General features: G+C 45.9%; 1 protein-coding gene across 1 annotated transcript in view; it reads left to right on the top strand.

Moving 5' to 3' along the window:
• The window catches only part of Dnah14 (dynein axonemal heavy chain 14), a 229533-nt gene that overhangs the window by 195844 nt on the left and 19954 nt on the right, over positions 1-13735 (top strand). Inside the window, exons 70-73 of the mRNA XM_013346965.1 lie at positions 609-819; positions 4865-4967; positions 6963-7190; positions 11951-12148. Of these exons, the coding sequence (XP_013202419.1) occupies positions 609-819; positions 4865-4967; positions 6963-7190; positions 11951-12148 (740 nt within the window). The remainder of the gene's footprint in view (positions 1-608; positions 820-4864; positions 4968-6962; positions 7191-11950; positions 12149-13735) is intronic.

Genomic DNA, 13735 nt, shown 5'->3' with positions numbered 1-13735 from the left:
TGTAATGAGGTCTGGTGCCCTCTTCTGGCCTTCAGGCATACATGCAGAAAGTATATTGTATACATAATAAATAAATATTTTTTTAAAAAAAAAGATGCTGTCTGCTTACTGGAAACTTCCCCCAGCATGGCAGCAGGCTGCTGGCCAGCCCTCAGGTCAACAGCAGACCAGAGGAAAGGAGACATACCTCTCTTTAGGAGATAGCTAGGGTTTGGCAACACACTTTTCCTAACACAGTTTTGCTGCTAAAACCTGTAGACAAAGTCTCCGAGACCATATCTAGTGTCATGTTTTTTAAACATGATGTTGTAACTGGGTTAGCAGCTTCATCAGCCACTAGAGGGCAAAGGGACGTGTGGGGACAGGGGTGACAAGAGGCCAATTGTGTCTAACTCATGGGCAGTTACCATTCCCAAATGTTGGGAAACTTGTATCACAGGCCAGCGAGTGGCAGAGACAAACTTTGAACTGTAGGCTTTCGTTCCCTAACCCGAGTCATTCTGTGGCTCTGTTGTCTCCCACCACCCCCTCAGGAAGTGCAGGACTGCTTTTGCTGAGGGAACTAAGTGAGCTTACAGGTTTGGGCACCTCTCCATGTTGTCGTGCAGGGATTGACCTCAACAACATCCTCCTGAGATTCGCACAAGAGTTAAAAGGAACAACCCCACAGGTGACGATGATTTCCCTGGGCCGAGGCCAGGCAGCCAAGGCGGAGGAGCTCATCTTTAAGGCCGTGGGCAGAAAGAATCAGTGGGTCTTCCTCCAGAACTGCCACCTCGCAGCATCCTTCATGCCAAGGCTCTGCGCTATCATAGAGTCGTAAGTGTCACCTCTGTCTGGGAGCAAGTGAATTACCCACTATGCGAAGTCATGGCAAAGAGCAATGCCTTCTGTGTGCGGCAAAGCTAGAGACCGCGCAGCCGCCCTGAACGCTGTCCTGAGAGCACACTGGCTTCTCTTTCTCTCCTTTTAAACCCCTGTGTAGATCGTGTTCCCCGTCTTATTTAGCACTTGCTCATGTATAATCTATGACATGGTTCTTAGCATTTCACATGACTCCAGCACGGCGAAACCCAGGGCCTCAAGTCCTCCCACAACCGTGTTTCCCGCTCTGGCTCCAACCTTCCCCTCTGCGCTGCCTCGCTTGGTGTCCACACACTCAGTCTTCTTGTTTGCTGCATTCTGTAACTCGATTGCTGTAATGACGAGGGAAGGAAAAGCCAGCAATAGGTGAAATTAGAAATGTTTTAGTTACGTTCTGCAGGATTTTCCTCCTGCCGTGGTTTACTGTCTTCCTAGTTTCTATGGCAAAAAATGTGGAGCAAGGACATGAAGGTCCAATCTTGTCATTCTTGTGCTTTCTGAAGGAGATGTCTGTGAAACTTGATGCCCAGCTGAGGTTTCTAAAGTCTCTCCTACAGTTGGCTCTGCTCTCAGACTGTTACTCTCCTGGCAGCTTAAAAACTGTTGGGGGAAAAAAGCACATTTGGTGAAATCGCCCAAAATCAGAGGGCAAAGATTAATCAGTATTAATGACATTAATAGATGCAGACTTTGGGCTGGGCAGTAGTGGCCACATGCCTTTAATCTCAGCACTTGGGGACAAAGGCAAGATGGATCTCTGTGAGTTCAAGGCCAGCCTGGTCTTCAAAAGCTAGTTCCCAGGACCGGCTCCAAAGCTCCGGAGAAACCCTGTCTTAGAAAAACATAGATGCAGTCTTTGTGCACATCTTACATCATTGAAGACACTCGCAGGGCATCTGCTCTTTGCCACTGCCAGCCTAGGCACTGGAGACATAGTGCACCCAGATAGAGGCTGAGGGTGCTCCACTAGCAGAGAGGACTCTCAGGAGCAGCAGCTCAACAGAGATCGGCACCATGTTGTGCTTTGCTCTTTGTTTTGTTGGGTTTTTTCTTTTTTGCTTTTTTGAGAGATAGAGAAAACATGAAGCTGGGCGGATACGGAGGTGAGGAGGATCCAAGAGGAGTTAGAAGAAAGGAAAAGATGTAGTCAAAATATATTGTAAAAAATTCTCAAAAATAACATTTTCAAATGGCTATTTAAAAATGAAAGCTTTCTGGGAAGGGAAACAGAAGAGATCTCCATGTAAACTTGGGAAGGGGGATGGGAGCTGGAGGGAGTGGGTTGGGAGAACTGGGGACACTGGCAGGTCTGGAGCAGGACTGAGAGGGAAAGCAACAAGAGATATCTTGATGGGGTAGGAGGGGACATTTCAGGGTTAGGGGGAAACCCGGTGCCAGGGAAACTCCTAGGAATCCACAGGACGACCCCAACTGTCATCAGATTGGTAACTACCCTAATTGCCATCAGAGAGCCTTTACCTAGTAACTGATGGAAGCAGATGCAGAGATCCACAGCCAAGCACAGGGCTAAGCTCTGGGAATCCTGAAGAAAGAGAAGAGGGATTGTACAAGCCACGGGGGTCAAGGTCATGAAGGGGGAACCCACAGAAACAGTTGACCTGAGCTCATGGCAAAATACGGACTCTGCACCAACAGTTAGGGAGCCTGCATGGGACCAATCTAGGCATGTGTGTGACAGCTGTGTAGCTTGGTCTATTTGTAAGACTTCTAGCAGTGAGATCAGGACCTGTCCTCACGTTTAGCTGGCTTTTGGGAAACTGTTCCCCATGCTGGAGTACCTCGCCAGCCTTTCTGCAGAGGGAAGAGCTGGGTCCTGACTCTACTTGAAGCGCCATGCTTTGCCCAAGCCCATGGGAGGCCCCCAGAGAAGGGAGGAGAAATGTGGTCAGTATATAAAATGGAAAAAAATGTTAATTAAATAAAATTAAAAAGAGAAAAATTCCTCAATCTAGGTGCTAAATATGTGCATAGTACGTTACTAAGGAGGAAAATACCAAGCTAGAAATAATGTGTACAGTATGATATTTTTATTTAAAAATAAAAGGAGAAGGGGGCTGGAGAGATGGCTCAGTGGTTAAGAGCATTGCCTGCTCTTCCAAAGGTCCTGAGTTCAATTCCCAGCAACCACATGGTGGCTCACAACCATCTGTAATGAGGTCTGGTGCCCTCTTCTGGCCTGCAGACATACACACAGACAGAACATTGTATACATAATAAATACATAAATATTAAAAAAGAGGGTTTTAAAAAAAATAAAATAAAAGGAGAATCAAAAGAAAAAGAAAGCATTTAGTGGAATTACAGGTTATTTGGGTTATTTTCATTTTTCTGTTTCATTTTGTATTTCAATGGTTGTTTTGCTTTTTATTTTTGGCTTATTCTATAAAATTGTATTATGTGTGCGTGAGAGTGTGTGTGTTGTGTATGTGAGCACATGCCACATGTGTCATATGTATTTGAGCTCATGTGTATGCATGTGCACGCTGCAGCACACATGGCAGCTAGAAGACCGCTTTCAAAGCCAATTCTCTGCTTCCAGCACGTGGGTCCTGGGGATGATACTCAAGTTGTCAGGCTCAATGGCAGAGACTTTATTAACCATATTATTTAAACATTTTAGAAGTGATTTTAGATTTGCATTACATGGACAATACGACTCTCTTCACCTTTTTTCCTAGTTCTCATTCTTATGGTTAGCCTACCACTGCTCCTAATTTACATGGACTTTTTTTCTGAGTTGTTTGGAAGTTAACTACAGACACAATGTCACTTGACCCTCAGTGCCTCGCTGTGCTTTGGCCATCTCATCAGCAGAGCTACTTTCTCACCGTATAGGTCCCAATACAGTGGTTTCTGTTGCATGTCTGTCTCTCTCGTCTCTGTCTTTCCATCTCCGATGGCTCTGAGAGACACCTATGTCGTGACTGTCCTACAGCGGTATCCACTCCACACTCTACAGGCTGTGTGCACGCGGGGCTGTGATGAACGCTTCTGTCACAAGATAGCAAATTTACAATATTACGATGGGCTTTCGCGTTTGGTTTGTTTGGTGGCTTGGTTATTTCGGCAATGCTTTTGGTAGCTCAATCCCGAGCATGAGCTTCATCGACAACAGCGTCACGCTATAATGTCAAAAGCTGGGCGTACTCAAGAGTTCTCCACTTGAGCTCGCCTACTGCGTCCTCATGTGCAGACCTGAAGATGGTGAATTGCTAGACCTTTGCAGGGTAGCTTGTCAGCAGGTATACAATGTCACTCCGTGTTCCTGGTGATGCTGAATTTGATCATGTAATTACAGTATCTGCCGCTCATTGAAACTTTCTGTATAGTAAATGGTCCCCAATAGGTTCCCATGATAATATGTAACTGAATTATTACTACCCAATTTGCCAAATAATAGTTTTTTAACTGCTCCCTTTTACTCTCTGCTTCTGTCCCCAGCACCACACACAGAAAGAGTCATGTAATAGCAGGCCACCATGACAAAAAGGATCTCTCCTCTCCTGTCCACTGGTTCTTTACATCTATGAATCTATCAATGTGGCTGCTGTCCCCTGCACTCATTTGACTGAGCCAGGTCCTACTGTTACTTACATTGCTGTTCAGTTCTCCCAGGTCTGACCTGGAATTCACCCCACCCCACCCTGGCTTTTTGACATAGCTATATAAACAAGGCTGATCTTGAACTTGTAACCCCTGATTCCCTCCCAAGTGGAAGCATGTACTGCCACTCCTGGCTTTCACATGGGTTGTGTTTTATAAGTTTTCTCAAGTTTCTGTAATGAGTATTTATGACTTTTTTTACTTAAGGGAAACAGAAATGGATGAATCTTATACAGTTCTGTGTGCACTATCAAAGCCCTCGTGGCGAGTGGCAGCCCTGGCACTGAGATGATGTGTAGGTCACAGCAACGTTAAAATGTTCTGACTCTAAGAAGACAGTGCACGCATCTTTAATATTTACATTCTTATTTTGTAGATTTAGTAATCCAGATATGACGTTAGACCCTGACTTCAGGCTTTGGTTGAGCTCAAAATCATATGGTTCTTTCCCAATTCCTATTCTTCAGAAGGGCGTGAAGGTAAGAACAAACAGGCAGGGCTTCAGTGTTGACTGGCAAGCCCTGCTTGGCTGCAGAGCCTCGTCACTCATTATTCTAAATCAAGAAGAGCACTCACGGTGCACTCAGGTCAGCTTTGGCGAGGTGGGGAGGGTGCTACCATAGTATGTAGACCTGCATTCAATAACACTTGCTTCTCAAAGAGGACGTTCTGCTTCCAGTTGCTGTAAACCAAGACACATACATTTTTCTTTCCCACCTTCTACTTTTTCCCCTCAAGACACCATCTTGCTATGTTGCCCAGGCTGGCCTTGAACTCCTGAGCTCAAATGACCCCCAACCTCAGCTTCTTGACTATGTGGCATTTTCTTATTTCTATTCCTCTTAACCATTTTATGGCTAGTTAACTCTCTGGAAAGTTCTCCAGAAGGCAAACAAACTATTTGCTAAAATAACCTTAATTGTGGGTTATGTCTGACCTCTGAAACCCAACTATGAAGACTCAGTCAATTCTGTCAAAGGCCCAGCTGCCTAAAGACTTTGCACAATGAGAAACCAATGAAGACATGGGCAAAACCCACTTAGCAAAAAACTAGCGACACCTCCCTGCAATACTGCTCCCTAGTGTTTCCCTTCTCCCAGGGCTACTTCCCAACAGCCCTGTCCTGGAGCAGGCAGAGAAATATGAGACCCCCTGCTGTAACTTAAGATGCCCTGTTTACTTCCCAAGACCCGGCTGACTGCGACCTCAAGTGGCCTTTTTCCTTTGGCCAGGAGGAAAAATTGGGAGGCAGTAATAAGAAAGAGGGACATAGAATTTGAAAAACCTTTGTTTTGATCAGGCCCATTGCTCTAGTTCCACTTTAAGAGTCTGTCAATCAAGCTTGGCATAGTGGTGCATGCCTTTAACCCTAACGGCAGGGAGACAAAGCAGGAGATGGGTCTCTATAAATTGAAGCCAGTCTGGTTTATATCTCCATCGGGAGTTCCAGGTCTGTCTCAAAACAAAACAATGGTCAGAAACCCTCCTTCCCAAAATGATGCACTTAGATCTCTGAGGAAAAGTATCCCTATTTCTGTAACTCAGGAGGGGAAGAGGAGCTACCATGTCAGCCATCTGTATGCTCTAGTAACGTCCTGGAGCCCCATCGTGCACAGGCACATACGACTCCCACTGCATTGCCCCGTTGTGATTTTGAATCTAGAAATCTCGGGTTCATGCACACACATATGCTCATCCATATAATGCATCTGCATAGCCACACAGTATTTATGTGCTGTATATCGTAAGAATCACATAAGCTGCTTCATTTGCCAATGCTTATATGTAAACTCTGGAAGCAGGTACCCATTATAAGATCCTGGTTATCTCAGACTAGCAGCCACACACACATATTAAAACCGTTGCAATTAATCATCCCAGCCACTCCAGCGGAGCAGACAGCAGCTTGGATTCTCAAGGCAATCAGAACCTGGTCACACACTCTTTCAGTGTGACTGGCTGTGTCTGTTGGCTTAGCTGGTGTCCTGTTTCCTGAGGCTTGGCTCCCTGTGTGTGCTGCCTGGCTGGGGTCTGGCAGCTCCTTTCCCTAACCACAGCTTAGCGACCACTGATGTAGCTAACTGACAAACTCCAAAGTTCTGTCCTTCCCTAACACAATGCTTGGGGTCACAGCAACAAGTATCATCCCAGTGCTGTGGTTTGTCTTTCAAATGTGAATTAGACAGACCTCTGTGAGTTCAAGGCCAGCCTCATCTACGTAGTAAGATCTGTACCAGCCATGGCTGCAGACTCAAACCATGCCTCAAAAATAATATAGGAATAGAATGTGATACAGAATCTGAAATGATCCTTTTACAGAGGTGTTCAAGAGGCAAAAGCATAGCCTAGGCTTGGACTTGACCATGGCTCTTGGAAATAGCTGTCAGCCATGTGTGCCACTGGTGCTGTGGGAAGGGGCCCTCCAGGGTGTGTTCCCATCTATAGCCACTTGGCGTTTTCACTCCTTTTTAAAGATTGCTGTGGAGCCTCCCCAGGGATTGAAAAGCAATTTACTTCAAATGTTTGGATATGGCGGGAGCGGAGAAGTAACAGAAGAGATATTTGACAAAAATGACTGTGGACCATGGTGGAAAAAGATTCTATTCAGCCTCTGTTTTTTCAATGCTGTGATCAACGAGAGGAGAGTGTATGGAACACTAGGCTGGAACGCCCCTTACAAATTCAGTTCTTCAGACTTAGAGGTGAGTGTGGGCACCAGAGACACAAGCTGAGCTAAGCTAAAATAACGTGTTTCCATGGGGCGAAGCGTTCACCTGGTGGGAAGGAAATGCACCATGTAGCTAGGAAATGAGGACTGTCAAGCCAGCTTTCTAGAGTGCACTAGCAGCCCCATGGCTCGAGCTATATCCCAGGGGCCTAGTTTCTTGAGTGAAATAAAGCAGTGTGGAAGGGAGCAAAGCTCAGTACCTACCCGCAGAGTCATTACAAGATGCAACTTGACAGCCTGGAGAGCTGGCTCCGCGGTTAGGAGCACTGGCTGCTCTTCCCGAGGTCCCAGGTTCAGTTCCCAGCATCCTATGTAAGGGCTCACAATCACATGTAACTAAAGATCCAGGGGATCTGATGCCCTCTTCTGGCCTCTGTGAACATCAGGCACACATGTGGTGCACAGATACATAGTCAGGTAAAACACCCATACACATAAATAAAAATAAAGATATCCTTTAAAAAAAAATGCAACTCAGTGAATATAAGTGAAACGCTTTTGATCAGCTCCTGACATGTAAATCACTATAAAACGTCTCTCAATATTTATTCAAAACAAGAAGGATTACCCTGAGTCACTGGGACTGGGCAACTTAACAGTCTCATTTAGTTATTATCCTTTTTAGAGCACCTTCCTCCTATTGTGCCTTTTAGCAGGATATTTTCTTTTATGTTGTTGTTTTGTTTTTTGTTGTTTTTTTTTTCAAGACAGGGTTTCCCTCTGTAACCTTGGCTGACCAGGAACTCATTAGGTAGACCAGGCTGGTCTCAAACTCACAGAGAGCCTCTGCCTCCTGAGTGCTAGGATTCAAGGCGTGCACCACCACCCAGACTGGACATTTTCTTTATTGATAATTAAAAGAAATGAACAATAATATCTGCTTAAACTTTTTCAAAGTTTAAGTAGTGGTGCACGCCTTTGATCCCAGTATTCGGAAGGCTGAGACAGGCAAATCTCTAAGTTTGAGACCAGCCTGGTCTACAGAGCAAGTTCCAAGACAACCATGGCTACACAGAGAAACCCTGTGTAGCCCTCACAAAAACCCTCAAAAAAACAAAACAACAACAAAATTCCCAAGTCAGTTTTCTTGCAGCTGTGCTTCTAATGTAGAATACTGCACCGTTCTGATTTTTTTTTTCTTATTTGTTTGTTTGGATTTTTTGTTTTATTTTTGAGGGGTTGTTTGTTTTCTAGGAAAGTCTTGATTCTGCCTATATCGGTAGCCCCCCTGGGCAGGAGGTCTTCCGTTCTTTTGTGTCTTATCTCTGTGTCCATCAGGTATTTCTACCTTCCCAAGAAGTCACATGCACGTAGTAAAGCTGATTATTTCTGGGATTGGCCAAGAATATAAAGTAAAACAGCTGCACGCTGGAGAGCTGCCAAAGAGTGTGAGCACAGGCAGCCTACCCATGCTGTCCAAGGCCCAGGGCAGACAATGCACCATGGGAAGTTCCTCAGTGTGCATCAGAGAGCTGAGGGGGGAAATAATTACCTTCCATTCATCTGAAGAGAGAAAGGAATTTTAGAAGAAACGGAGACAGTGTGCCTTTCTCCTCCTGGTGCTGGGGACCAAGCCCAGATCTCATACGTGATGAGTGTCATCCTAAAACACAGCACTGTACCCAGCCCAGTATGTCTTAAATCTAACAAAGAAGAAAAGTGAAAAGGAATTAACAACATGAGGAAACTAAGAGAAAAAGGTAAAACAAATAATAAATGAAGCAAGATGAAGACTGTTATCATGTATTGTATTAACTATAGTATGCACAGGGTCCTGGGCCCAGTCCCTAGCACTTTGATGGATAATGCACTTCCGTTACTTTTTTTCTTTTATCTGCATTTATTTTATGCTGAATATATTCCTGTGCCATTAGTTTTCATTTCTCCAGTTTTTTCTGGGACGTCTTTTTCTTCTGTGCACCCTCCTCTTCTGACTTTGGAACAGATTGTTCCTTTTCAGTGGGGACCACCTAAGGGTGGCCGGGGAGCTCAGGGGTGGGTTAATCTGGCCGTGAGCTCTGTAAATTCGTCAGCACATCGTAGGTGCTTTCCTCACCTGGATGTGCTCAATGACCAGAGAGTCTTCATCTAAGCCCCTCAGTTCAGCATTGCTCTCTGCACTCGTTTTTTGGCCCCCGACCCCGTGTCCCTCCCCACTGTCTGGCCTGGGTGCACCTACCAATGCCCCACACCGGAAGGGCGCACATGGCCTCTTTAAAGTGACATCATTCAGATATTAGGTGGCTTTCCAGATATGCATATCCTTGAAGGCTTGGGCAGTTTCACAGGGGTCCTTAACATGGACACGAAGATTTGGATCTCTTGATTTACATGATTTTGTAGGTTTTCTGGGTCAAGAGAATAGCAAACCATCTTCACAGGTCACCTCGGGCCACTTAGAAGATGACCTGTGTGTCTTGAAAGCCTTATTGCACTACTGAAAAGAAGTTAAAAGAGGTTTACTGGGAAGAGAGAATTGGTAAAATGGCTAGGTAAAAATGTAAATATATAGTTTTTCTCTAGCCAGAAAAAAAAACAGAATAGTAGTGCTAAAAAAATTGGAACTATACAGGAACAAATTTAATAAGAAATTTACAGGTCCTGCATAAAGAGCATTATAAATTAGGGAGAAACGGAACAACATTCTTGATGATTTAAAATGCTGAAAGTCTTGGGACAGCTTTACACGGTCAGCACACTACCTGTCCCCAGTTTCCAGATGGGAGCAGAGCCATGAGCCCTTGGGACTTTGCCCAGGTTACACAGTAAGTGGCAATGAGTGCCTTTCCCCTTTTATCTCCTGCTCCCTCTAGCCCAGCACATGCCTGTTCTCCAGGGAAGACCTCAGATAGAGCAAACTGTCCATTCTCCCAGTGCTAACTGCCAAATATAATGCTAAGTTACAACTAGAACTTAGAAGATACAGAATTGGAATAAATTCACAAAAAGAAATGTTAAATAAGCTATAAATACACACAAATTTTAAAAAGTGAAGGAATTTCCTTCCCCAGACATCAAAATACACACAAAAAAATCCACTATCCTGAAGTAAATAGTTTAGCAGAAAAGTTAAGTCGGTGTGACTCAGCAAAAAGCACAAAAGTAGATCCAATACCGAAATTCTAAAATTAGCATAACTGTTCATGGTCATGGGATGTAGTGATGTGGATGCTTTGCCTGCGGTGTATGTCTGTGTATCATGTATGGGCCTGGTGCCCAGGGAGGCTGGAGCAGGAGTTATAGATATGTGTGAGCTACCATGTGGGTGCTGGGAATCAAACCTGAGTCCTCAGAAAGAGCAGCCAGTGCTCTTAACCCCTGAGCCATCTCTCCAACCACAGTGCCCCGCCCCCAAAATTTACTGCCAGTCAAAGTTCCCTCCAGTACAACTCTACTCCTTGTGTCTTTCGACGCCTTCCAGCCTCTAGGAAGCACTGTTCCACCATCTATGAGGTCAGCTTGTTAATATATGACACCATAGTGTTTCAACAGAGTAAAAAGCCATACGAGTTGCCATAGGAACCAGGTGGTGCATGCCTTTAATCCCAGCCCTAGAGAAGATTATAGAATGGGAGGCAGCAACTCTCAGGCTCAGCCTCATTCTGAGATTCTTGGAGGCAAGATCGCCATTTCAGACTGAGGTAGAGGTTAGAGGTGAGAGGCTGGTTGTTTTGTTTTTAGAACCTTCAAGTTGAACCCAATTTCTGAGTTTTTATTAATCGTGCTTCAAAAATGTCTACATGTGCTCAGTACGCAGGCTTTTGTTTTAAAATCATTGCAATAGGGTGCTTGGTTGGATGTGCAGAGATGGAGCTCACAGTGGGATCACATCTCTAATGGTTTCCGGGGTGAGCGCGCTAGGACTCACACTGTGGAAGCACCAAAGGCTCCTGACAGAGACGGGTTGAGGGCCAATCTGTGTGCACTTGTGGGCAGAGGAGAGCCAGGAAGCCAGGAAGACACAAAGGGAAGGGCCCAGGAGAGCTGAGGACAGCAGACAGCCAGGGTAGGAAGGAGCCAGGGAGAAAGGGAAAGTGGTGGGGATCCATTCATATATGTGAGGTCACACCAAGGTCATTTTCAGGACACTAAGGACCTGCTGTTTTAGTCCTTGGTTGGGTGGAGGAGGGGGTACTTCCCTTCTGCATCCTTCTGTGCCCTGGTACCCAGTGCCCTGTGCAGGTCAGCCACAGCTTAGCCACTGTTGAGGGAAAACACCTATCTTGAGACTTTACTCCTCTCCGTTCCTGGTTGGCTGGCTGGTTTCCCAGCACTGGGGACCAAACCCTAGGGCCTTGCACATCCTAGACTCCAGTAAGCTGCATCCCCAGAATCTCTTTTATTATTATCATTTAATGTGTATGGCTGGATTGCCTGTGTGTGTGGGGGGGGAGATCAGATCCCCTGGAACAGACAGTTGTGAGCCACGTGGGTGCTGGGAGTGGAACCCAGGTCCCCTGGAAGAGCAGCCTGTGTTCCTCATCACTGAGCCATCTCTTCAGCTCCCCAAGTCCCCTTCTATTGAGTCAGGGTCTTACTATGTTGCCCAAATTGTCCTTGAATTTATAATCCTCCCACCTCAGCCTCCTAAGTAATCCAGACTAGAGGACTGTACTTCTGGCCCCGTCCCGTTTCGGAGAGAAACTGGCCACTCGAGAGTTGTTGGTGTTGTGTGAAATGTCAGCTTAACTAAAAACACATGCAGAACTAACAAGGTGCAGTGGCCTTCCACAGGTTTCCATTAAGATACTGGGAAATGTCCTCCCTGGCCGGTCAGAAATTCCATGGAAGGAGCTCAACTACCTGATTGCAGAAGTGACCTATGGTGGTCACGTCACTGATAAATGGGACAAGCGATGCCTGAAGACCCTCTTCAACAAGTTCTGCAGCCCTGAAGTGCTGAAGGCTGACTTCAGTTTCTCTAGCGATGAGGTAAGAAGAGAGTGTATCGTCTTAATTATGCCTCACCAGGTTTTGCTGCGTCCTTTCTGTCCTCAACCAAACGTTACTTGAGACCCTTTCCTTACCATTCAGAACCAAACTAACTTCCCATTGGTCTATTTTTTTGTTTATGTTTTTGTGTTTTTTTGAGACAGGGTTTATCTGTGTAGCTCTAGTTGTCCTGGAACTCACTCTGTAGACCAGGCTGGCCTGGAACTCACTCTGTAGACCAGGCTGGCCTGGAACTCACTCTGTAGACCAGGCTGGCCTGGAACTCAGAGATCCGCCTGCCTCTGCCTCGGTGCTGGGATTAAAGGTGTGCCACCCCCCCCAACCTGCCATTATCCTATTAAATGCCAGTGAATAAAAGGAATGGTGAGGAAATGGTGTGTGCCCTCTGAGGACCTCGAGGGCTATACACAAGCACAAGGAGACCGGAGCCAGCAGTGCCTACAGACCACAGCGTCCACGCCGGTTGCCAAAGCTTCCATTTGCCCAGCCTGCAGTCAGGGACTCTGAGGTCCACGGGGTGGAACGCACACAGCACCAGTATGAGGCAAAGCTGGCGTGCAGGAGCTCCGTCTCCCACAAACATCCGAGGTAGAAAGCTCCAGATCTCACTGTTTACTCCCCTCACCCCCTTAGTGTCTGTCTTCCATGTAGGCATCCTCCTTGTGGGCAGAGTGCCAGGCTAGACACCGGCAGTTGTGCTCTGTGGAATGTTTGCTACCCAGGGAACAACTCTGTGACCTCTGACCCGCAGGGAGGGAAGTGTGGAGTCGTAAGTGGACAACAGGAGAGGAGAGGGATGAGGCTCTGCACCAGACCTGGGCCTGGGTCATCGAGAGGGGTAGAGGTCAGACCCAGGTTGTCTTCCTAGCGTCTTGGAAATACAGCGATGAAGGAAGTGATATCTGAGGGAAACTCTTTGGTAAAGCACCATGCCACTACATATTGGAAGCACGCGATCTGATTTTGATTTTATAGGGGATTATAGTTAAGAGATTATATGAATCACAGAAGAGACTTTAAACTTTGGACTCTTAAACATTGTTGAGACTTCGGGGACTTTTGAAGTTGGACTAAATGTGTTTTACATTATGGATACTGTTACAACAACGCTTTTTGGGGTCAGGGGGTGGAATGTGATAGCTTGAATATAACTGACCCTGATAAGCTCACAGGGAGTGGCACTATTGGGTGAAGTGGCCTTGATGAAGGAAGTGTCACTGTGGGACAGGCTTTGAGGTCTCTTTTGCTTAAGCTTTTGCTCAGTGTCACAGTCCACTTCCTGTTGCCTTCTGATCAAGATGTAGCCAGCACCATGTCTGCCTGCACACTGCCATGCTCCCTGCAATGCTTCCCACCATGATGATAATGGACTGAACCTCTGAACTGTAAGAGAGCCACCCTAATGAAATGTTTTCCTTTATAAGAGTTACCATGGTCACGGTGTCTCTTCACAGCAATGGAAACTGTAAGACAATCCTCAAGTCAGTCCCTAATATAAAATTATTCTCGAAAACCTTTAAAATTGCTCAGTAACGATAGTATGCTCGGCTTCTGGGGGTTTTTTTT

Source organism: Microtus ochrogaster, chromosome 6, assembly GCF_000317375.1.
Source record: "Microtus ochrogaster isolate Prairie Vole_2 chromosome 6, MicOch1.0, whole genome shotgun sequence".
NCBI lineage: Eukaryota > Metazoa > Chordata > Mammalia > Rodentia > Cricetidae > Microtus > Microtus ochrogaster.
Note: the sequence above shows the minus strand (reverse complement) of the source record. Positions and strands in the feature narration are given on the sequence as shown.